The following is a 25,924-nucleotide window of genomic DNA, read 5'->3' on the forward strand; positions in this document are numbered from 1 at the left end:
CGATCAATAATTGTTGTTTATTTGACATTATTTACCACACTAATGAATAATTTCAGATTGCGCATTGATATTTACCATTTCCGTCGGTGATTCGACCTTCCTTTCCGTGCCGGTGTCCGCCATTACTGCTATGTTGTAGATTACATAGAGCAATTACTGTGGCGGTGCACGACTGAGGTTATTCACCAAATCGCCTAGTATTATTTTAACTGAGGATATTTGAAGAACTAGCAGCGGCAATATGACGCAGATTCTTCCCATCCGATTCCAGGAGCATATACAGGTAGGTCGGAGTTGACCCTCAGTGGAAGAAACACGCCCTCCAACTTGGAGAGTCCGTCGGAACAGAGCAATATCATTGTAGTAATTATTATTATTGAAAGCAAAATATGAAATTGATCGTTATGAAATAAATAATATTTAAAGGAACACATAATGGCAAATCATCACTATTGATATTTACTGAGAATATTGCCGTTTTTTGTAGATTGTCATTCAAATAAAACCACATTTCGAAATGACTGTTATACCATGTGAAAGTGTGTGTGTGGAGTAAAATATTATTATCATAATTTATTTGATGTCGTACACTGAAATGATGTGGTCTTTATTTGATGATTGTGCTACGTCTAGTACGTTTTTGTAGCTTAGTTTTCTCGTCATTGTTGTTGATCGTTCTTAAGAAAAAAACTCGTGTCAACATACAGGAAATGAAAGCCTATCAACTGTAATTCATTTGCGGCAATAATTTGACAGTCTCGTCTTTTACTTGACATTGCCCTCTTGAAATTACACATACGTAGTGACAGTAAAAACTGTTCAGTTTTTGTTTTACATGGTCCATTTTCATACATTTGTGGGTGTACTGCACTAAAACTGGCGTGTCTGAGTTTGAGTGGGTGGGTGTGTATGTGTAATCACATGACCATGGCTGGTCTAAGCATGTACTGTTTGATCTCTTCCACAAAATGTGCCACAGCTGTAAATTAATTTATGTTAAATTTACTATGAATTTTTGTATATGAAACTGCTTTATGGAAATTGTAATTGTTTGAACCAATATTAAACATGTCCAGTGAAATTACAGATTTATTTAAAAAAAAAATCATTTAGACCTTACAAATTAATTATTGTAATACATATAAATTATTTTACAAAAGATGAAAGAATTGTCCCCACATAAGGATTACATACTACTAGTTGTAAATTAAATCAAATATTAATGTTAAAAGCAAATTATTGGGAGGGAAGATATTAAGGAGATCACTAATATTGTAATAGTGAGTAGTGCTATTGTCTATTCCCATTAAGTCATATAGCCTAGCATCTTATAAATAAAACATTGGCTGCTTTGATTCCCATGCACTGATTCTATAGGGGGCCTTTTTAAGGAAATGTATACATTCTGGTGTTGGGCAGAATTTATGTTTGCGTAGATTTTTATCAGAATTGTCAATAGACTGATTGTCTTGATAATGTATGATTTATGTGTTCTTTTTGTATATAAGTAATTCTATAAATAGTACTGCTATAGGCGATGAGTAATGTGACATTATGAATGTCTCCCATGTTATTTTCTGTTTTTTTTCATGGGTTGCCCAAGTCAGTGTACTTTGATTTTGAGGTGCCAATGAAAAAATAAATATAAATGAATGGAATGCTCTGGCAGTATTGTATTGATTTCTGAGTGGTTCTTTATTGATAGAATTAATCTGATTTACAGTTTCTATAAAAAAAATGTACAGTAGTTCAAGAAAGTAAGAAATTTAAATTCAGGTTAGATCACTATCACTACAAAAAAATTAATATCCAGTTCATAGCGACTTAAGTGAAAATTCAAAAATCCATTTTCTGACAAAGGTCAGGGTGATGTTGAATATTACTGCGATACTATTTGGAGGGGGGTCCACTTAATAAAAATATATACTATGCATTTCACATCTCCAATAAAAGCTGCATAAACCCCAAATTACCTTCATTGTATGCTGGATTATTATAATGATTTATTTTGACCATAAACACGGCATTTGTCATTTATAGAAAGATATATAAATTTGCTACTAAATAATAGAAAAAATATGGTATATAGACGCATTTGTAGTTGCTTAATTTTTAATTTAATTTGTTTAGTTTGTATTTTTAAAATTCATTGTTTGATATGAATTGATCTAGGAACTTCAAGTTATTTGCTTTTAGTTTTGTTCAAAGAAAGTGCCTACATTACACTTGCGTTAGTTTGTACGTACGTGGTAGAGTAGATAATTGTGTTTGAAATAAAACCATGTCACTACATGCGAAGTCACGGTTAATGGTTTTAACAAAATTAGCTATTATCTGGGATATAAGAAAATGGTACTTATTGGCTAAAGCAAAATGCTTGCTAGTCGGTATTCAAGTATGTCTGTCTTGTATTATTTACTAAGTCTTGCGTACCTTATATCATCCTGATTCTCGGCGATTAGAACTGACACAAAACATGAGTGGGGAAAGGTTAGTGGAAGATCACGCACATTGTCACTGAGCAGAAACGGTTGCAGCGATTTAATTTTCAGATAACTCTGAATGCAAAGCATGGCTCACCTTACTGTTATTTTATCTACACAGCTCCAGAATGTTGGAATCAACGCAGCCAACATTGGGTTTAGTACACTGACCATGGAATCGGATAAGTTCATTTGTATTAGAGAGAAAGTAGGTGACCAAGCGCAAGTCGTTATCATTGATCTGGCCGATGCACAGAACCCTATTAGAAGACCAATATCTGCAGATTCTGCTATCATGAACCCTGCTAGTAAAGTTATAGCACTCAAAGGTATGTATCTAGGCACTGGTTCCATTAACAACATTAGGCTAATGTTTCGTGGGATGGCACTCTGAGTGATGCAATTATCCAATATATCTAAGGGATAAGATTACAAGTAAAATAAATATCCAGTTACTAGCATAGTAGTTACAACATCAGGCTTGTGATAAAGTTTTAATTCTACTTGGTGTTGAACACCCCCCTCCCCCTCCCAAAAGAACAAATTTGAGTCCCTATTCCATGCGAGTGTGGCACAGACTCAATGGGAGCCCCAAAATACTGAATGTTATTCTTTCACTGACTACAAAAGACGTAGGTTAATTTGTTTAATTGAACCTGATTGATGCCATGATAAGGCACCAGTTTGCCATATTACCATTATAATGGCCCTGTCACATAAATTATGTTGTAAAATACATTTTTGTATAAAAAAGAGAAAGAGAATCAGGATTGATGACCTTCAATATTGGTAACCAATACAATTTAACAATTCAATATGATTATTCAATATGTCAAAAAATAAACCATTTCCACGTTTTCTAATTCGCCATTTTTTCATTCTAAACAGCTGGTAAAACACTGCAAATTTTTAACATTGAGATGAAGAGCAAGATGAAAGCACACACAATGGTGGATGAAGTAACTTTCTGGAAGTGGATTTCTGTGAATACCATCGGTCTTGTCACCGATACTGCTGTGTATCATTGGAGCATGGAAGGAGATTCACAACCATTGAAAATGTTTGACAGACACTCCAGTCTGGCTGGATGTCAAATTATCAACTATCGTACAGATCAAAAACAGAGTTGGTTACTATTGATTGGAATTTCAGCTCAGGTAATAATGACTTTATACTTATGCTAAATTGTAATGTATAGAAGTATGGAGTAGGTAGTGAAATGTACATGCTTGTATGTTGTTCCCCCCTCTTTCCGTGAAATATTTTACAAAAGCATGTATGAATACCACAGGGATAAAAATTATATTTTGTTTTTATTCATTTCATGAGAACTTTGTGCGATACAAAACTAAAGCTGGTATAGACCAGGATTGAGTCCACATTGCTTTCCACCCTCCTTTTGTGTGCATGGTAACTGAACAACTAGGAAAGTTTGGGAACTCCACATGCATGAGTGAAAAAATTAAATAAATTTTTTTTCAGTTAAGAATAGCACATTGACTTTACTTTTTTCTTACAGCAAAATCGTGTTGTTGGTGCTATGCAGTTGTACTCTGTTGAGCGTAAAGTGAGTCAACCTATCGAAGGCCACGCTGCTGCTTTTTCTCAATTTAAAATGGAAGGAAATCCAGAGTTTTCAACACTCTTTTGCTTTGCTGTCCGGGGTGCTCAAGGTGGAAAAGTAAGAAAGCTCATTCAATATTGGTTAAAAACTATAGACGTGTTGATGCTATTGCAAGGTCAACATGGATATTACTAAACTGTCAGAATTGTTTTCATTTATTAATAAAGTTTTAAAGCAACTAGTTACTGTAAGCTGGGTTCCCTAAGTTACCTAAATATAGTCATGGTGATGGTTGCCAAACTCTCGTGGTTTCCACTTTTATGGCTTCTCGTAATTAAGATTATAAAGTAACACGCATTCTTCCTAATGATTTATCACCAAATGTATGTACACATGATGTAGCTTGCAAGTTTATCAATATTTACTGTTAGGCCATTGGGGTGAAATGTCTGTGTTGGCATTAAACATTGGCATTACATAAAAAACATGCAAGTTTTGTTATCATAGCATTTTCTTTTCTCATGTCAGTTGCATATAATTGAAGTCGGGACTCCACCAACTGGTAATCAACCATTTCAAAAGAAAGCCGTAGATGTCTTCTTCCCGCCTGAAGCGCAAAATGACTTCCCTGTTGCAATGCAGGTAAAGTTTAATTCAGTTATGTCATGTGATGTAATCGTCCAGTGCTGATTGGTTGGTTTGCAAAGAATTTCCTATTTCCTAGCTTCAATTCTAATAGTAGTGTACATGAACCAACAATTGCATTTATTGTATTCTGACATGCAAAAACTATCTTTTATATAAATTAACCTTGAATTTGTTTTTACATGGTTTTGTGTTTTTAAACAAACATACTACAGTACCTAGCTTTGTCATCTAGGTATATGATACTTATAAAGCAAATACAGCAAGACTTGTGCACTCTCATATAGGAAGTTCTGATAAGAAAGTGATATAGAATAATTGTGTATATGTTTATCAAAAATTGGACCCTTTCCTGTCCCATAATGGGAAGGTGCCTTCTAATTTGGGGTTAACACTATCTCTAAAATACGTTATTCACCAACTTGTGTTTCTCACAGGCTAGTTCCAAACACGATGTTGTGTTTCTGATCACAAAGTATGGTTACATTCATTTGTATGATATGGAGACTGGTGTTTGTATTTATATGAATCGTATCAGTGGTGATACTATCTTTGTAACAGCTCCACATGAACCCTCAAGTGGTATCATTGGTGTAAATAGAAAAGGACAGGTAAGCAGAATGATTCGTCATCTCACATTTTTGCATGGTTAATTATAGCTTCAAATTCCCTTGCTCAGTTTTGGATCATCTGTTGACTTGATTATTGATCCCTTCTGGCTATTAAATTCATTTTAGTTTATACTTCAGATCCCCTAGATATGCTTAAAAATATATTTACATATGTGGCTAGAAGCATAGCAAAATGATTACTTGTTAAAATTAACCATGTGTGAGCAATTGAAATGCTTCAGTTGAATATTTAAGTATATTCACAAACTTCATAGCCTGCGTCACAACTGGAGATGTTTGTAATCTTTTGGTGTGCAATTTAGGAATTGTAAATAACGCGCAAAACTGATTAGTTTCCAGCAAATATTTTAGAAAAGTTATCCAATGGTGTGGTGCATAAGGGTTAAAATAATTTTAAAATGCTCTTTACTTTGTGTGTTGTAAAGCCTCACATGTATGTATTCAGGTATCTGAAGATTGGTTTATTTTGTTTTGTTTCCTAGGTATTATCTGTCTGTGTTGAAGAAGACAACATTATTCAGTATATTAATAGTACGCTTCAAAATCCAGATTTAGCTCTCAGAATGGCTGTGCGCAATAACTTGGCTGGTGCAGAGGATTTATTTGTACGCAAATTTAACACTTTGTTTGCTCAAGGCAACTACTCGGAGGCAGCTAAGATTGCTGCTAACGCTCCAAAGGTAAGATGCATCAGAGATCAGTAATGTAGGAGACAGTGTTAACAACATGGAAGTCGATAATAACGTCATTCTTCTTCCCAGTCCAATTGCTTAGTGTATGAAATTCAAGACTTGGTTGGTGGAAATTAGTGAATTATCTTGCTTTGAACTTTTGTTCACTTCTAAAAATATTACTTACTGTAGAATACTTTATTTTCGCTTGGAATTTATTTTCGCTATTTTCGCTGAAGAGATGATTCCGTGAAAATAAAATCCAGCGAATATACTTTTTTTCTTCTATATTTCACATTAGGCTCATCAAAAATCAGTGAAAATAAATTCCATACAAAACGCCCCAAAAACCCTTTAGATTATTGATGTCTTGTCTACATTGTATTACAGGGTATCCTGCGAACACCTCAAACTATTCAAAGGTTTCAACAAGTGCCAGCACAGCCTGGTCAGACGTCACCATTGTTACAATACTTTGGTATTCTTTTGGATCAAGGTCAACTCAACAAATATGAATCATTAGAACTGTGTCGTCCTGTACTGCAGCAGGGTAGAAAACAGCTGCTGGAGAAATGGCTCAAAGAAGATAAGGTATGTTATTTCACAGTAAAACTTTAACCACTACGTTGTTCCACAGTCTTACGATGGTTCAACTTGTTCTCAGTCTTTAAATTAGCAAATTTGCATACTCTGTGAAAGGTATTTGAGTTTCCAGTTGTTCACTGGTTCAAAGTACAGGGTTCTCCACGATTTGAAAATTAAACAGGGCGCGCCAATGTGAAGTGGGCGTGGCACATTTGTAACATGCATCATTGGCAAGGATGTTGAAAAATGGAAACCAAAAAATCTATTAATCTACATATTATTACATATGCATAATATATATTTATTATTACAAAATGAATAGGAATTTTGAAGAGCTATTATTAAGTAAACGTCAGCACGTACAATCAGCTGATTTTAGCTGCACGATTCCTCAAGCGGCGACATCAGTTGTTTACAAGTAATGATCGTGTCCAGAAAAAGACGTAACAAGTTTGTTAATTTATTTTCCCAAATAGATACATACATGCTTTATTTAATTTTTAGCAAAAATTTATATTTATGATTTATATTTATTTGGACGAAGCAAAATAAAATATATGTCGCACAAACGTTCGTAATTGGTTCATTAAAAAACTTGCATGAATGGCACCAAAAACCAAGGTGATCAAACGAAATAAAATGTACACAATAGAAGATTTCCGATCTGCAGTTAACAGTTACTATCAAAAATAATAGAATTAGGTATAAAAAAAACAAAATACATACTTAAAAGAATAATTTTCATTCAAATCGAAAGTTTGTTGATGTCTGCTTCGTTGAAAACAGCTATGACCCGGAAACAGTTCATTTTACTGTGTGCACCCTGATACTATGTAACGATGCTTTTGATTGGCCAAAGCCACGCATTGACGCGAAAAACAACCAATCAGAATATTTGTTCCAAAAGAACACAAGTAAATTTATTTCCTCCACTTATGAAGCATGGCCGTTTTATCGGGGTTTTTAAATCGTGATTTAAAGAAAATTCAACTTTAAATAGTGACATTTAAATGTAAACATTTACATGTTCAAGCAAGCATTCGTGTGGACTTCTTGGTGATCAGCAATGTCTGTGATGGTACGTCGGCTGCGCTGGTCGTTTACCGATCATGCAAGTGCATAGCTGCCCGGTTGCTGCCTTTGTTCCACTCGGCGGTGACGATGTTGCCGCTACCTAGTCACGGCGTGAACTTGGTTTTAACCATAGACCTTATGTTTAACGAATGGTTTTACCGATAACGATTTTATATATTTGACGTCACCCTGGTAGTAAAAATATGGGTACGGTAATGCACTTTTCTGGGCCACATGTTCATTTTTAATCGTGTTGAAAAAACTTGTAACTTTTTGTTTGATGGTGCATGGAGGTGTTATCACCTCACGGTGACCTGCTACGCTAACAAACCGAAATTTTCACAGTTGCACCTTAAAACAATGAACCAGTTACCCTGAGCACGATGAATCATCTTCGAAAGACAATGAGTGTTGGCCTGTTTTGTAAACAATTTGTCTGGGACCATGCAGGGCGCACAGGAAATATAACAGGGCGCTGACAATTTAAACAGGGCGCCAATTTCAGATAACAGGGCGCGGCGCCCTGTAAAAACCCCTCGTGGAGAACCCTGAAGTACAGTTTTATTATCGCAAATGTCCTAGACAGTACCTTCTGTAGCAGTGTCTATAGCTGAACATAGTATGGCAAACATGTTCAAACTAAAGTTGTCCGTCATTCCTAATGGTCATAGTTGGTAATACCGTACTCGACCGCGTCAGCGCCCAGGGGCCTCAACTCAGAAAATCACGATTTTGTAGGGGTGGGCGCTTACCCGAGCACCCCCCTCGAAAAAGAGTGCAAATGAAAATTTGTATTCATCAAGTGACAGATTAGGTCTTTGAGGGAAAATCAAATTACTAAATTAGTTGAGTCGTCGTTGATTTTCACAATGAAGAAACAGAAATGATCACAAAAAATACGCACATTTTATTACAATATTAATTACGTACCACCTTAATTTACGGAATTAAAAACATTTGAGTCAAAGTCAAAATTGTCATATTATCTCCACTGACGAAGGTGTTGGATCGTACTCAAACTCTCGATGAAAATCACTTTCCGCCATGATGCAATTGCAGATTTGACCTACAGCAGCGTCCTTTGACCTAATGGGTCAAGTTGGTTATTACATGTAACTAATCAAAATGCTGTGTTGTACTGACGCAATTCTTTAGAAATTCCCGAAGACTTTCCGGTAACGCAATGCGGAAGTGAATTATCGATGTCGAAGTACGATCTGTTGGAATTGATTTCAGCGAATAAACGACATGGTTTTTCCAAAAAAATAGTAACTAGCCATTTTTGAGAGGTAAACTGAATATGGCATGAAATATTTATCGCATTTTACTTGTATTAACAGGTCATTGTCGAAGCGTAGTTTACGCACGGTTACCGTGTTCTACGCATTCACAACATGTTCACAGCGGTCAATATCCACGCTGTATCATATATAAACGATTACCAAGATTCGTTACGCAAGACCAAGTTTTAAATTAGTTGGATTTTGAAGGGGTGGGCGCTTTGCCGAATGTGACCCCAAATATAAAAAATGTGCAAAAGTGGGGGGTGGGCACTTGCCCGGGCATGGGCGCTAACGCGGTCGAGTACGGTACATAAAGATACCATCTCACCTAAGTGTAGATGATTTGATTGATCTGTGATGGTGTGATTTATTTTACAGCTTGAATGCAGTGAAGAACTAGGTGATTTGGTGAAACAAAGCGACCCAACTTTGGCTCTATCTGTGTACCTCAGAGCTAATGTTCCCAATAAGGTGAGATGTCTTTTTTTTTTAATAGGGTAATCTTGTTGAATTCTACAAATACTCCGTTATTGGGAGTCTGATGATCCATACTTGAAGGATTAATATTGGTATTCAATGTTTGTCTTTCAGGTAATCCAATGTTTTGCAGAGACTGGTCAGTTCCAGAAGATTGTATTGTATGCCAAAAAAGTTGGATATACTCCAGACTATGTCTTCTTACTTCGTAATGTGATGCGTGTGAATCCAGAGCAAGGTGCAGGCTTTGCACAGATGTTGGTTGCTGATGAAGAACCACTATCTGACATCAATCTGGTGAGTTAACTTTTATCAAAACATAACAGATAACTGAACAAGTACAACTGTAAAATACTTTGTTTTCGCTGTTTTTTTCTGACAGCATGATTCAGTGAAAATAAAATCAATCAAATATACCTTTTTTTCTATATTGTACCTTTAACTCCTTAAAAATCAGTGAGTGAAATTTGAGCACCACATAGCGAGTGGGGGCCTAAGACTGAGTTATAGATATCATTGCTAGCAGAATGAACTTTTGTTTGTTACTATATACATGATGTCCAGCACTGAGAAAACTTACTGTCCAACCCATGAGCTCAGAATTGAGTAAATGCACTCGTCACCAATAATGATCTACAATAATACGTGGATGAGGGCAACAACTATTCAATCATGTTCTTTTTCTAACTTGTCACTATATCTGTGAATGAGAACAAAAGTTAAACAAACAAAAGTTCTATTTGGTATTGTCAAATGTGTTCAATTAATGTTGTTGTTTTTGTTGACCTCTCTTTAGATTGTTGATGTATTCATGGAGCAGAATATGGTGCAGCAATGTACATCATTCTTACTAGACGCATTAAAAAACAACCGTCCCTCCGAGGGCCACTTACAGACCCGACTGCTTGAAATGAATCTGATGTCTGCACCACAAGTAGCTGATGCCATATTAGGCAATCAGATGTTTACTCATTACGATCGTGCTCACATCGCTCAGCTCTGTGAGAAAGCTGGTTTATTACAGCGTGCTTTGGAACATTATACCGACTTGTATGATATCAAGAGAGCTGTAGTTCATACTCACTTACTCAACCCTGAGGTAAGTATCGCACCATTTTTTGTTCACTGCGAGAATCGCGCGCTATGCGTGAAATCGAACGTAATGGCGTCAAACATCGCGTGGGATTCGACAAAGGTGAAAGTATTTTGGGGAAATTTCCATGCTTGATAATGTGTTGTACATATTTGATGATAGGCAATTTCGATGAAGTAAGGGTATTCGAAAACAATATTCCTCTGTTGGAGATCGGCTGGTCGATGTGAGCTACGAAATAAAGAAATTCAAGTTCAAAATGAAATCATTTGATTATGTGCGTCTTTCATGCAACTCGCTAGATCTCGCAGTTGAAAGGAAAATTTTTGATATGTTTATTACCATGTGATTATATAAAGAATCCTGGGCGTGGTAAGGTGGCCTCACATCAGAGAGGTTATGGAATGATCTTCTCAAAAGTATGAAATTGAGTCACCAATCTGATTAAAACAGGTACAAGTGTTTTAAATTTTGTAGGTTATTCGCTCACATATATCTGACTAACTCAAAGAGAAGGTACATTTTACGGGATTGCTTCCAATTAAATTACTTGGCCAGAATGTACCATCATCTTATTGGGTACATACAGCTCGCAAAGCTTTGTTTAATCTGATTAATCTGATTGGTCATTCAAAATTATGAGATTTGAACAAGACTCCTTATGTAAGTTGGTCTGATCATGGGACCCGATTCTATAGTCAGATCTGTGTGTGGCGTTCACAGTAAGATGAAATGACAAAAACAATAAAAGTAAAGTAAGGAAATAAAACAATAATCACTATTACAATGTTTTAGTGAGTATTTGCTCACCGCCAAATATCCAGTATTAGCTTTAAGAGAATGACATCCTATCTTAGATGGGGTGATAAAAAAACTGTCAGCCCAGTCTACTGTTTGTGTCCTCAGTGTGTTGGAGAATTGTGAGATGATTTGCTTGTTTCTGTCTTATTGATTAAGAAATAAATGAAATTTGTATTACAATATATATTTACCAATTCTCATTTTGTTTTATTGCATAGTGGTTGGTGAACTACTTTGGTTCCTTGTCCGTGGATGATTCCCTGGAATGTTTAAAAGCCATGCTTCAGGCCAACATTCGTCAGAACTTACAAATCTGCGTGCAAGTTGCCACAAAATACCATGAACAACTGAGTACCACATCACTTATTGAACTTTTTGAGTCTTTCAAGAGTTATGAAGGTAAGATTTCCCATCCCCATAAAATTTCCATGAGCATCACATAGTACTTAATGTGTTACTGATGTTGAAGGTCTGACTGGCATTTGATTAAACAGTAACTAAAACAATGCATATTCATATATAACAAATGAACTGAAAAACTTTGACTCTTTGACAGCCAGTTATTTTTCTCTCCAAAAATTTAGCATAGATTTTTACAAATTTTACAAAATTTTCATAATATAATTTTTGATTAAAATGTTTGTCAGTTTTTATCAGGAGGCAAGACTATATACAGAAATATTTTTTGGTTGGTACCAAAAGCTGACAATGGCGCACAAGGGGTTAAAAAACATTTTTGCTACCAGTTCCCACTTTTCATCACAAATTCAAAAATAGTCTCTTTTATAGTCTGCACGTTTCTTAAGAAGATTGGGACAAAAATAGCCAAATTAGTCTGGTGGTGAAAACTATACAAGTATAAGTATACATTTCCTTCTGCAAAATACTATATTTGTAAAGCTATAACTATCAATATACCAACTTTATAGTCGCTCTTTCTTTGTTCATTACAGGTCTGTTCTATTTCTTGGGATCTATAGTGAATTTTAGTCAAGATGCCGATGTACATTTTAAATATATTCAGGTAAGTCTTATAATAGCGGCTTCATAGCAAGGAGATTTCCAAATATTCTATTTCTTTAATAATAGATGATATGGTGTATATCTCCAAGATTAAAAATGTTTCACTGACAGGTGCTTGCCCCATATGCTGTGGTCAACTGCCTCGCATTGAAACACACACACTATCTACTGAAGCACTGTATTTTATTTTGAAATACTTCGGCAAAGAACTAAATTCAGTAAAATTTAGTAGCTTTCAAAACTTCTGGTGTTTACACAGGTGCATATTCATGGCTTTAAGAATTAAATTGAATATCACACACTTGTAGGCATCTCTAAAAATTAATATTAACCCTAGCTACATAGACTATCCATTCTTGTCTTAGGGCTTCAACTTTTTATTTTCAAAAAGACTATTAGAAATTTACAAAAAAAATTTACTTTGTTCTTACATCAAACAGTATGTAGTCATCAAATTGAGCAATGTAACATCTATTTTCACACTTTCTGGCTTGGCTTTAAGTTCTTACGAAACCTGATGGACTACCCAATATTGCCATGGGACTGAAAAAAATAGCTCACCAGGTTTTCAAGAAAATTAATTTCAAGCCCTGATGTATTATCAATTCAATTTGTCTGGTTGTTGTGTTCATTTTTAAGACTAGGTCTGTAATCAGCTCAAATACAAATGCAATGACATGAAATTTAAAGTTTTGGAAATTAATTTATTGCAGTATATTGTTTTGTTAAACAAAATTTGTATGTTTTTTCCTTCAGTCTGCATGCAAGACTGGTCAAATAAAGGAAGTGGAACGTATTTGCCGAGAGAGTAACTGCTATGATCCAGAGAGGGTGAAGAATTTCCTGAAAGAAGCCAAGCTAACAGATCAGCTGCCATTGATTATTGTTTGTGATCGTTTTGATTTTGTTCATGATCTGGTGCTCTATTTATACCGTAACAATCTGCAAAAGTATATTGAGATTTATGTACAAAAGGTAAGCAAATATTAAAGAAGTTATGAGAAATGTCGCAAAGTAGGACAGCAAGGTGATTGCTTCAGCTGATATTGTAATTATACTTGTTTTTCCTGCTTTGCAGTCTCATTTAAGTTTGAGATTCAGAATTCACGAGATTCCCAACTGCTGCTGTTGTTGTTGCTTTAAAACATGGTTAATACAAGAATACTGCAAATTATGCCTGAAGACAGTACGGACTGTAGATCGGAACTGTCTGAATGTGAACTTTGCAGTATCTTTGTAATTACCATATTATACATCTTCCCGACATGACTGCTTAGTCTATGGAGCCCAGAGCTGTGCAAGTTGGTCAAAGTTATTGAAACTTTTTTGCTACCAAATGTCAGCCATCTTGGAAATACTGTATAATTGTTACATATTTAGAATTGGCATTTTGTAAGAAGATAGGATGCAGATACCCCACGCAGTACCACAATGGTACAACCCTGTTACCGAGAGTATTGACAGATGTATAATAATATGAGCTTATTACGAGGATTTCTCAAAGTATGCACGAAGACATTACATCGGGAGTATCAACCAACGTGCAGTGTAGGTTGATGCGACGGCATATTATCTGAGTGCATACTTTGAGGTATCCCCGAAAAAACCTTATTATTATACATCTTTTCCTTCCAAAGGAATTCATCATGGGAATGCTGAAATCCAAAATGGGAGTGCTGAAATCCAAAAAGTTTAGAACAGAATCAGCGAACTTCTTTGTGTTGATTCCGGTCAAACCCTGGTGGCAGCCATGTTTGTTTTTATTATTAGGACGCTAACACGCGTAATTTCTTAATATGGTAGGATGAAAATACCCTGTAAAATACCGTAAAATTACAGCACGCTGTAATACTGTATATGCTGTCAATATGGCTTAGTAAATATATACACATGTGGATTTCATGTTTCTGTACATCCTATTTTATTCTGCATTGTGTTGTTCTTGGTAGGTTAATCCTTCTCGATTACCTGTGGTTATTGGTGGTCTATTAGACGTAGATTGTTCTGAGGATGTGATCAAAAGTCTTATCATGGTGGTAAGAGGGCAGTTCTCTACTGATGAACTTGTAGAAGAAGTTGAAACAAGAAACAGGTAAAAAGACGCTTGTACTGAATACTACAATTGTAGATCTACAGTTATTAGGTGCAGCGGTAATACTTCTCCAATAATATTTTACAAATATTGACATTTTCATGGCATGTTTCGTAGGTGTACAACTTCTGCTCAAACTGTATTATTGTTATTCAGGCTTGTATTTAGTAATAGGAGAAACCTTTGTTGATTTACTTAACAGAATGAAGTTATTACTACCATGGTTGGAAGCCCGTATCCATGACGGATGTGAAGAACCCGCTACACATAATGCTTTAGCGAAAATCTATATAGACAGCAATAATAATCCTGAACGATTTCTCAAGTAAGTTGATTTCTAATTTTTGTTCACACAGCTATTTGAGGTAATTCATGTTGTATGTTATTGGCATTGAACTATCTCATTACATCTTATTTATTCAGGGAAAATCAGTTTTATGACAGCAAAGTTGTTGGAAAATACTGTGAAAAGCGTGACCCCCATCTGGCTTGTGTTGCTTACGAGAGAGGGCAGTGTGACCGGGAGCTGATTAACGTTTGCAACGAGAACTCGTTATTTAAGAGTGAAGCAAGGTACCTTGTAAGAAGGCGTGATCCCGAATTATGGGCTGAAGTACTCAATGAAAGTAATAAGTTTAAAAGACAACTGATTGATCAGGTAGGTGGAGAGTTACCTTTCCTATATTATCACATTTCATATGTCTATTCTTTATTGTTGCATCGTGACAGCTTTTTAGTCTGCCCGTCATCTTAGATAAATTTTGATTTGACTGGCCAAATTTCTGCAAACTTGTCAATGAAACTTTGATTGAAAATTTACAAAATGGCCATAAATAATTAACCAAAAATAGACTGAGGCTACAGACAGACAGCCACTTTTTATTTTCTGTCTATAATTCTGCATGGTGACCCTTTTTCACAGGACTAATATTGTTCCAGTTGAATGGCTATTCTGTCTAACATGGCTCAAAGTTGTCACATGAATATCATCTACTGTGGAATACTTTATTTTAGCTGGAATTAATTTTCGCTGAAAAGACTTTTTGGCTGTTTTGTATGGAATTTATTTTCACTGATTTCTGACAAGTTGAATGTGAAATATAAGAAAAAGGTATATTCACTGGATTTTATTTTCACTGAATCATTCCTTCAGCAAAAATAGCGAAAATAAAGTATTTCACAGTATTGCCATATTATGGTTAACCATTTCTATACTCAACAATGACATTATTGTTATATTGTTGGTATCAACCTTTCTCACATTGCTGCCTTCCATTGCTGTATTACTATCTTTCATTTCTCTGTTGTTACAGGTTGTACAGACAGCATTATCTGAAACACAAGACCCAGATGATATATCAGTTACTGTGAAAGCTTTCATGACAGCAGATTTACCAAATGAACTTATTGAATTATTAGAGAAGATCGTATTGGAAAGTTCTGTTTTCAGTGATCATAGGTAAACTTTAATGTTTAATGTTTTAATTGCCATTCCACTGTTGCATGATACTGAATGGATTGACTTAATTCTGTGACCAGTCATATAACATGGCTTCCCCACTGGATACAATACCATAAATTACTTTTATTATTAGTCCCCGTTCGGACAAAGTCCGAAAACGAGGACTTATAATTCGGTCTCCGTCCATCCGTGTGTCTGTGCGTCCGTCCGTCCGGAGTCGTATCTCAGAATCCCTTGGACCGATTCCGTTCATTCTTTGCATGTGCCTAGTACTTTATGTGGGACATATGCACATACAGTGGTTTAGCGATTCGATTCAAAATGGCCGACTGGCAGCCATCTTGTTTTTTGAAAATGTTGTATTTTGGACATGCTTTGTCAGTTTTCATTCAAATTTAGTACATAGATCATACATGTTAGGATACATGTCCCCGACCGTCCGTGAGTTCCTGAGTCTGTCCGTGCGTGTGTCCGTCTGTCCGTGCGTCAGTCTATCCAACGTCATATTTCAGAATCCTGTGGACCGATTCCGTCCAATCTTTGCATGTGTCTTGTACCTTATGTGGGACATATGCACATGCAGTGGTTTAGCGATTCGATTAAAAATGGCCGACTGGCAGCCATCTTGTTTTTTGAAAATGTTGTATTTTGGACATGCTTTGTCAGTTTTCATTCAAACTTGGTACATAGATTATACATGTTAGGATACATGTCCATGACGATTTATTTCGCAATTGGATCAAAGATGGTCAACTGGCAGGCATCTTGTTTTTGTTTTTTTATGCGGTATCTTGGACGCGCTCTGTCAGTTTTCATTAAAATTTGGCACATACAATGTACATGTACTTTATACATGTCCATGACAATTTGTTTCAAAGGATGGCCGATTGACAGCCATCTGACTTTTTGGCCTTACTACTATATTTCCACAATTTATGTACCATTTTCATTCGTATTTGGCACATACATCATACATATCAGTGTGTTTCATAATCAGATGAAAGATGGCTGAATAACGGCTGTTTTTATTTTGGCCATATTACTATGACACGAAACACGTGTTTTGATGTAAATAAACAATCTGTTGTATACGCCATTTGGAACTCAAGTTTCAAGGACACGCTCGCGACAACCCCTCCGCTTTAATATGACGAGCACAAAGAGAACTTAACGGGGACTGTGTCATTTTCAATGACTTGTAGTTTGAATTAATTTTCGCTGAAAAGGCTTTTTGGGTGTTTTGTATGGAATTTATTTTCACTGATTTTTGACAAGTTGAATGTAAAATATAGGAAAAAAGGTATACTTGCTGGATTTCTGAACCATTCCTTCAGTAAAAATAGCGAAAATAAAGTATTTACAGTACATAAACTTATTATCAGTCATTGCTCATGTTGAAAGCTCTTAGTAAATACAGACAACTCTACATGGACCAACTATGTGACTGTCATACTTGCTGCACAGCGTTGCCACTAATCTCTATTAGATAAGCATCAATTGCATTTGTACACAATTCATATGGAAAATGTAACAACTACACTTTGTGTGGTCACTGTGATTCGTACAAATTACATTGATTTATAAATATGTGTTTAACAGATAATTAGGTTCCAATGATTTTTTTTTTAATTCCTCCTTGTTACCAGGAACCTTCAGAATTTGTTGATATTAACAGCTATTAAAGCTGACCGTACACGTGTTATGGAGTACATTAATCGGTTAGATAACTACGATGCACCAGATATTGCCAATATTGCAATTGGTAGTGAACTTTATGAAGAAGCTTTCGCGATCTTCAAAAAATTTGATGTCAACACCTCTGCTGTTCAGGTAAACGACTGTTAACCGTTTATTTTTTTTCAAGTTGGGAAAATGGTAAAATTTAGTAGCAGTAAATATTTTTTTTTTATCTTTAACAATACTGTTTATCGCAAAATTTATTTTTAAAAAATGCTGTACAATTACCATGCTGAATTTGATATGGGCAAAAATCGTACTTTTACAATTTACTGTCATTGCATTTTGTACCCAGGGCCTTAACTTCTTAGAGGCAATTGCCTTGATGTTTTATGAAATAGCAAGTAAACAAAAAATAGGACTTATTTTGACCATAGACACTGTCATTATGTACTTATACAGCCAATATGGTGCTATACCTATATGTGGAGGCAATTTTATCAAATTTGGAGTCTTTCAGATCTGATGTTCAAGTCCTAGAAACCTACAGTGAAATCACCTATATCGTGGTACAAATTCAATGTTGCAGGTACTTATAGAACATGTCAAGAATCTAGACCGTGCATACGAGTTTGCCGAGAGATGCAATGAACCTGCAGTATGGAGTCAGTTAGCAAGAGCACAGTTGAATGAAGGAATGGTAAAGGAAGCTATAGATTCCTACATTAAAGCAAATGATCCATCAACGTACATGGAAGTGGTGGATGCCGCCCACAAGTATGGTGAGTTATTGTAAAGCTAAACTTGGTGGCATATTGGGTAATGTGTCCTATGTTAGTTTACGAGGAAACATTAAATTATGTACAAAGGCAGTACTGTGATTATATGTGATTTTATGCAATCTTGTACAGCCCCTAGTGTATACTTTGCATAATCTCAAGACGACACAGATTGGTCAGGGCAAGTAATTGATAATTATGTTTTTTTTTGGAATGACAGTCATATATTTTTGTATGTTCATTTTTTGCGTATTAACTTTGCTAGGTAACTGGGAGGACTTGGTGAAATACTTACAAATGGCAAGGAAGAAGGCCCGTGATTCATACGTGGAAACGGAACTTATATTTGCCTTTGCCAAGACGAATCGTTTAGCCGAATTAGAAGAATTTATATCTGGACCAAACCATGCACAGATACAGCAGGTATGTTGATATGCCCGTTGAAGGCCCAATTCACTTGCCCCCGGGCAAGTGTGAATTGAAGGTGTGGCTATGCTAATGTGTGTCGTTAATCACTTGCATAGCCTATGACGCATCCTGTTTCAGCGGCCCAACATCACGTGACTTTGATTGACAGTAGTTAATTATTCAAGATTAGTAGCACGCCTTTCCCCGGTTCGCGTTTTAGACTTTTATCCGCCAAAATCTCAGCTCATACACTATTAATTGTCATAAATACTAAACACAGTCACTACTGTGATATTCATAGTCACATACATTCACTTTGGCACGACATAATCGACCTGTAAGTTTGAGAAAACACGTTTTTACCAGAGCTTGGCTGGAGTTGTTTACTACAGCTTGACAAGCAAGGAATCCCTATTGTTTAGGAGCGTATTTATAGTATACCTGGGCCCGTAACGTGATGTCTGGTCTCTGGATGAAACTTACTGCATTTTGTTAGAATACATTTGAATGTCGTTTCTCATTATTTGCTGTTATTGTTCTTGCAGGTTGGAGATCGCTGTTACGATGACAAAATGTATGATGCTGCTAAACTGCTGTACAACAATGTTTCTAATTTTGGGCGTTTAGCTTCCACCTTAGTACATCTTGGGGAGTATCAAGCAGCGGTTGACAGTGCTAGGAAAGCTAACAGTACAAGAACATGGAAAGAGGTAAGACTACATGAATGCATCAACTACCAAAGTGTCTAACAATATATGGTGTAAAATTGTTATAGCCTCTTAAATAGCTATATAAATCTATTTCACAGGGAACAGTTAGTAGACAACATGTACTTTAGAATTATTAATTTTTTCTGGTATTTTTAATTTCACTTTGTTGAGTAAATTCAATGGATTTCAAACTGATTTGCTATTGAAACCATTCTATTTAAATTTACATGTTGACATGGATTTAATTTCAGTGGAAATATCAAAATTTGTTGTGTCTACTATAACTATTTTTTATTTCTCATATAGGTGTGCTTTGCGTGTGTAGATGGTGAGGAATTCCGTCTAGCTCAAATGTGTGGTCTTCATATTGTCGTACATGCTGATGAATTAGAAGAACTTATTAACTACTACCAAGATAGGGGATACTTTGAGGAACTTATTGCCTTACTTGAAGCAGCTTTAGGTTTGGAACGTGCCCACATGGGAATGTTTACAGAACTAGCCATCCTGTATTCCAGATATAAACCACAGAAGATGAGAGAACATTTAGAATTATTCTGGTCAAGAGTTAATATTCCAAAGGTAGGTGTTTATTTTTGTGTTATCCTTGGGGGCGGACATCCGGGCATTTTCACCGCTTGGCAACCCTCGCGGTGAAAACTCGCAGAAAACGATACTTAGAGATGGTTGTTGAGACTCCCCTGTACAGTGTAACAAGATTAGCCCTACGTGTGTAACATATATAAATTTGGTTGTTCAGGATTACTTCAAAGTTGAGTTTGTATTGTTTTCTCGAATTTTCATCAGCTCGACGGCGTTCCACAGCAGCACGCACAGAGCCCATAGAAATACATGTACAGTGGTGCGCGTCTTAACAACGTGGAACGTCTGTGACGTAGCTCCGCCCCTGAGGATATGTTTATTTCTGTGTTATGAATACTTGGACGTTGAGGGCACTGTTTATGAAAGTTTGGTCTAAATACAGAAACCGCTTGTTACTTTGAATGCCCAGAGATGTTTTGCATCATGTAACCATTTTCTAGTTGTCCAGCATATATGTGAATACAGGAGATTCATGTTTGGCTGGTGTTAAGCAAGTACTAAGCTAGAAATGTGGCTTTAGGGATGTAATGATAGAAGTACAAAGTTGTAACTCTGCCTCTGGGAAGATTGTGGGGTTGAAACATGAATTAAATAAAGTTGGGAAATGGTACCTCAGACAGGGTTAGTCTAGGATGTGATGGATTCAACACTGTTATAGTAGACATTGCTCATGTACATCAGACTATTTTCGTAAATTGCATTTAATTTATTCACTGATCATTTTATTATAAGGTACTACGTGCTGCCGAGCAAGCTCATCTCTGGTCTGAATTGGTATTCCTTTATGATAAATACGAGGAATACGATAACGCAATAGTCACAATGATGGCACATCCCACTGATGCATGGAGAGAAAGTCATTTTAAAGATATTATTGCAAAGGTATGTATAATAAATAATAGCTGATAAGTTTTTGAGTTGTCTTAAAATCTCTCACATTGCCTTACTTTACATTACAGATGCATTTGTAACTTTAGTTACAACAATTTCTACAGCACTTTGTTCAGACAATAGTCATTGGGATTCACAAAAAATCATTAAAAATCACAGCAATATATCACAGTTGGTGTTAAAAATGTCTGTACACATCCTTGTTTGACCTCCTTGGCACGATACTCTGCATTTTATGTTTCATAACTTTTTGTTTTAATAAGATCTTTTAATCATAATGCTATTTTTTATGCTTTTAAAGCAACATAAGTTGTCACTTTCAATGTGGGTCCCATGCGATGATTATCATTATAACAGTTTTACATGAAATTCAAACGTTCACTGCATGACGGCAGTGACATTTTAATCAAATTCAGCATTTCTCGCTGTCTGATGTATATTCCCGTGAAAGGAATTTGACTGATTCCCTAATTATTTTCTAACTTGCTGGTTGATTTCAGGTTGCAAACATTGAGCTGTATTACAAATCTATTCACTTCTACCTGGACTACAAACCCATGCTGCTTAACGATTTACTCTTAGTTCTTATACCGCGTATGGATCACACCAGGGCTGTGTCGTTATTCACCAAAGTTAATCAGCTGCCATTAGTTAAACCATACATCCGTCAAGTACAAAGTCATAACAATAAAGCTATCAACGATGCATTAAACAACCTTCTGATTGACGAAGAGGACTACCAAGGTCTTAAAGCCTCCATTGATGCCTTTGACAATTTTGATAATATTGCACTTGCCCAGAGGTTAGAAAAACACGAGTTGTTGGAGTTCCGACGAATTGCTGCATACTTGTACAAACGCAATAACCGATGGAAGCAGTCTGTAGAACTCTGCAAACGGGATAGGCTTTTCAAGGTAGGAAAACTTTAAATGTACTATGACATTGTTGACCAGAACTTGACCAAGCTTCCCTCAAATACAGCATCCTCCAGGGAATAAATCATGCCATTTAGTCAGTAACATACCTGGGTGAGGATTGATTTATCCCTCAATGCAATTAAATTCATAACGGACTGATTCTGCTGTAACAACCCACGCAACTGCTGGTTATCATTTAGTTAAAAATAAATGTTATAATTTGTTTTACAGGATGCAATGATTTACGCAGCGGAATCACGAGATACAGACTTATGTGAGGAATTACTTAGTTGGTTCTTAGAAGGCAAGAATTATGAATGCTTTGCTGCATCCTTGTTCTCATGTTATGATCTTTTAAGACCTGATGTCATCTTAGAGTTGGCATGGAGACATAAAATCATGGACTTTGCTATGCCCTATATGGTACAAGTAATGAGGGAGTATTTAACAAAGGTAAGCATCTCACTACCAATGGAACTGCTTTGTGTGCTTGTGATCTGTTCTCTGCAGAACTAATATATTTTTTTAATGTTTGTTCTCAAATTTTGATCAAATCCTGTAGCCAATAGGAAATTATGTCCATTTCCTTCAAAATTATCAAGGAAGTTGTAGAAAAATAGGCAATAGTGTTGCTTGGAAAAATTGTGATGTTCAAAGGATTGAACGGCTTATGAAAGATTTAGTATTCTCGTATCCAGTCTTCAAAATAGTTGCACATATTTAGGTTAAAACAAAAATAAAATGTTGGTGAGATTATGGCTTAGTTGCTTTGCTGTATAGCTTCATTCTCATTGTACCTATGTTGTTTATTTGTTTTTGTGGCTGAAACCATGTACTCCTCACAGATATCGACATATCCAGTGACAGCATGCAGATTTGCATATAGTTTTTTAGTTGCATGTTCATGAGTATGAAAGAGCTTGCTGATGATAGTTCTCTGTTAACAGGTGGATAAATTAACTGAGTCAGAAAGTATCAGGAAAGAAGAAGCAGAGGCCCAAGAAACGCAGCCCATAGTTTACAGTAAGTTTTCATCATCATGCTGTTGTATTTTAAGTGCTAATAGTGTTGCTGATTTTGCTGCATATTTTGTTTGATTTCTGTGATTGTCATTTCATGGTATTTGTTTTGAGTGTTTATATTCATTGTTTAGCTTTAAAATAGATATAATTTCCTCATCCCAATAAATGTCTGACACAACAAAAAATTTTGATAATACTTTGGGATTTTAAAATCATGTTCCTGTTCAAATCATATCTGAAGATCCTCTGATTTTAAAATGGGGTTTCAGCATTGGTATGTTGGATCATATGTGTACATACTTACTTGTAAATACAATAAAAGTAGAAATTTAAATATTTAAATTAAAATGTTGGTAACAAGTAATTAGCTTTTGAAAGTGGCAGCCCTCAGTTGTGAAACCCTAGTATTAGTTATGGTTAATATACACTCAGAGTACGTACTAATTCCAAATGTTTACACAGCAGCTAGACCAAGTTGTGTCCGTGCATGGTAACGCTCTGTTGTCAATACAGTTTGTTTAGTAGCTCTGATTTCTCAGTTTGATAGCCAGGAACTATGGAACTTTTTTTTTTATAAGTATGTATTTATGTTTAAATAATTCAGTAAACTGGATTCTTGTGTTTTTGTAATAGTATAAAAGTTTAAGTTAAGATGCAGTTATTAGTCCCCGTTCGAACTTGTGTTTTGACCTCTGTGTGTGCGTGCGTGCATCCGGACCTGTATCTTAGAAATGCCTGGACCAATCACAATCAACTTCACACGTACATCATACATGATATTATACATATGCACATCAATTTGTTTCACGGTCTGATTCAAGATGGCTGAATGATGGCCATTTTTGTGCTAAAAATCATCAAAATCAAGCATTTCTCGGCTGTTTACAGATAGATTTTGTTCAAACTTGGTATATACATAAACATTATAGGACCTTGATGCACATCATTTTGTTTTACGATCTGATTCAAGATGGCAGAATGGCGGCCATTTTTCTGCTAAAAAATCCTAAAAATCAACCATTTCTCGGCTGTTTACAGATGGATTTTGTTCAAACTTGGTATATACATAAACATTATAAGACCTTGATGCAAATATTTTTGTTTTTCAGATAAGATTCAAAATGGCCGACTGGCAGCCATTTTGTAGTAATGAATGTGGTTCTTGTGCCATATCTCTGACTTGCTTTCACTGATTATGTTCAAATTTTAAATATTTATTATACATCATGTTATAGATAAGATATATTTTTTTGACGATCCTATTCAAAATGGCCAAATGGTGGCCTTTTTTGTGCTGAACAATCATCAAATATCAAGCATTTCTGGCATTTATGGATGGATGGATTTCGTTCAAACTTGGTACATATATTAGACATTACAGGTTCCTGATGCACATCATTTATTTTTCAGATCGGATTCAAAATGGCTGTCTGGCGGCCATTTTGTTTTAATGAATGGGCTTCTAGACCCATATCTACGACTTGTTTTGACTGATAATATTTTCAAATTTTAAATATTCTTTATACATCATGTCATAGTTAAACAGATATATTGGTTTGACTATCCTATTTAAAATGGCCGAATAGTGGTCATTTTTGTGCTAAAAAAATCATCAAATATCGAGCATTTATGGGTGGATTTTGTTCAAACTTGGTTCATACATTATACATTAAGAGTTCCTGATGCACATCATTTTATTTTTCAGATTGGATTTAAAATGACTGACTGTTGGCCATTTTGTTTTACTGATTGGGCTTCTAGAGCCATATCTCTTAAATGCTTTGACTGATTATATTCAAATTTTATATATTCGTTATACATCATGTTATATATATACATGTATTCAAAATGGCTCATTTTGAATGCTGTTCCAGAGCAATATCTCTCAATATGGACAAGTACTTGTTTGACGATCAGATACAAATGTCAATCATTTCAATGTTAAAAAAATCATATTACTATATATCTTAAATTTGATAACTAACTGGGACTGTGCCATGCATGGCTTGTTTTATTTATGGTTGTATACCATGCCATGTGAAATGCTTTATCTTGCATGGATTGGTACTGGTGATGTGTGAATATTGTTTATACCAGCACAGTAGTTGTAATCTGTATTTGTGCTTTTCAGGTGAACCTCAACTAATGATCACTGGAGGTGGCCCAGCCATGGGAATGCCCCCACAGATGGGAATGCCACCACAGGCAGGAATGCCACCACAGGCTGCAATGGGCATGCCTCCCCAAGCGATGATGGGCCAACCGCCGCAGCCAGGGTTTGGCTATGGAATGTAGTCTACAATGTTTATTAAATAGGAAAAAGGACAGGAAAATTTGGTCATACGTGTTAAGATCGGGTTGCTGGGATCTGTCTCTATTTGTAGGGGGTGGCACTATTTTAGCGCGTACTATTTGTGTTTATATTGGTTTTCTCGGATGTGCAAATATAAGACTTGTCGCTATGTAATGAACTGTAAGAATTATGTCCTGCATGTTTGCAATACAAATTGAATGAAACTTGTGGTTGATTGATTTCTATCCAAATCAATGTTTAAATGCTTGTAAGATTGGTGTGATTTGTTTTTATTGTTCAGTCTTTTATCTTCTTTCTGGCCAAGTTTTTCATTCATTAAAGATAAGTAGTGACATTTAGCGAGACTCACTTGAAAAATTGCATGGCATTTGTGTTAGTTGCATTTTTTACTTGACATAGTGCTGAGGTAAGTATCTATCCACTATTTGCCCACACGTTAGTTCAATTTAGTTGCTGTACCAACGCAAATAATGCTTTTTTTTTGCCAACAATGCTTATTGATTTGGCACACTTACAGCCATAGTGGACAATGTACATGCATATGCGTGTTTATAATTTCTTAGTATATTCTCGGTCCTGTATAAAGTGACAAATTCCTGTCCGTTTGTTTCTATCAATGAACAAAGAACGTACAAGGCACACGCGGATGCGCTTGTTGGCAAGGGATCATTGTCTTTTAGAACACCAGATTAATTTATTGGAGTCCACCAGCATTTAA

General features: G+C 35.7%; 1 protein-coding gene across 1 annotated transcript; it reads left to right on the plus strand.

The window, feature by feature from the left end:
* Positions 1-115: 115 nt before the first annotated feature.
* Positions 116-25,409, plus strand: LOC100371025 (clathrin heavy chain 1). The gene is made up of 28 exons (XM_085491061.1): positions 116-283; positions 2,605-2,812; positions 3,372-3,640; positions 4,003-4,164; positions 4,576-4,689; positions 5,130-5,303; positions 5,807-6,004; positions 6,386-6,586; positions 9,316-9,408; positions 9,529-9,711; positions 10,211-10,513; positions 11,527-11,707; positions 12,262-12,332; positions 13,088-13,306; positions 14,281-14,423; positions 14,626-14,748; positions 14,847-15,081; positions 15,737-15,882; positions 17,532-17,715; positions 18,152-18,344; positions 18,607-18,764; positions 19,295-19,459; positions 19,766-20,041; positions 20,795-20,944; positions 21,454-21,867; positions 22,102-22,323; positions 22,818-22,893; positions 25,024-25,409. The coding sequence occupies exons 1-28, from the start codon at positions 242-244 to the stop codon at positions 25,185-25,187; spliced, it is 5,067 nt and encodes a 1,688-aa protein (XP_085347187.1). The 5' UTR covers positions 116-241; the 3' UTR covers positions 25,188-25,409.
* Positions 25,410-25,924: the final 515 nt, after the last annotated feature.

Source organism: Saccoglossus kowalevskii, chromosome 16 (genome assembly GCF_978046115.1).
Source record: "Saccoglossus kowalevskii chromosome 16, keSacKowa6.1, whole genome shotgun sequence".
In the NCBI taxonomy this organism is placed as follows: Eukaryota; Metazoa; Hemichordata; class Enteropneusta; family Harrimaniidae; genus Saccoglossus; species Saccoglossus kowalevskii.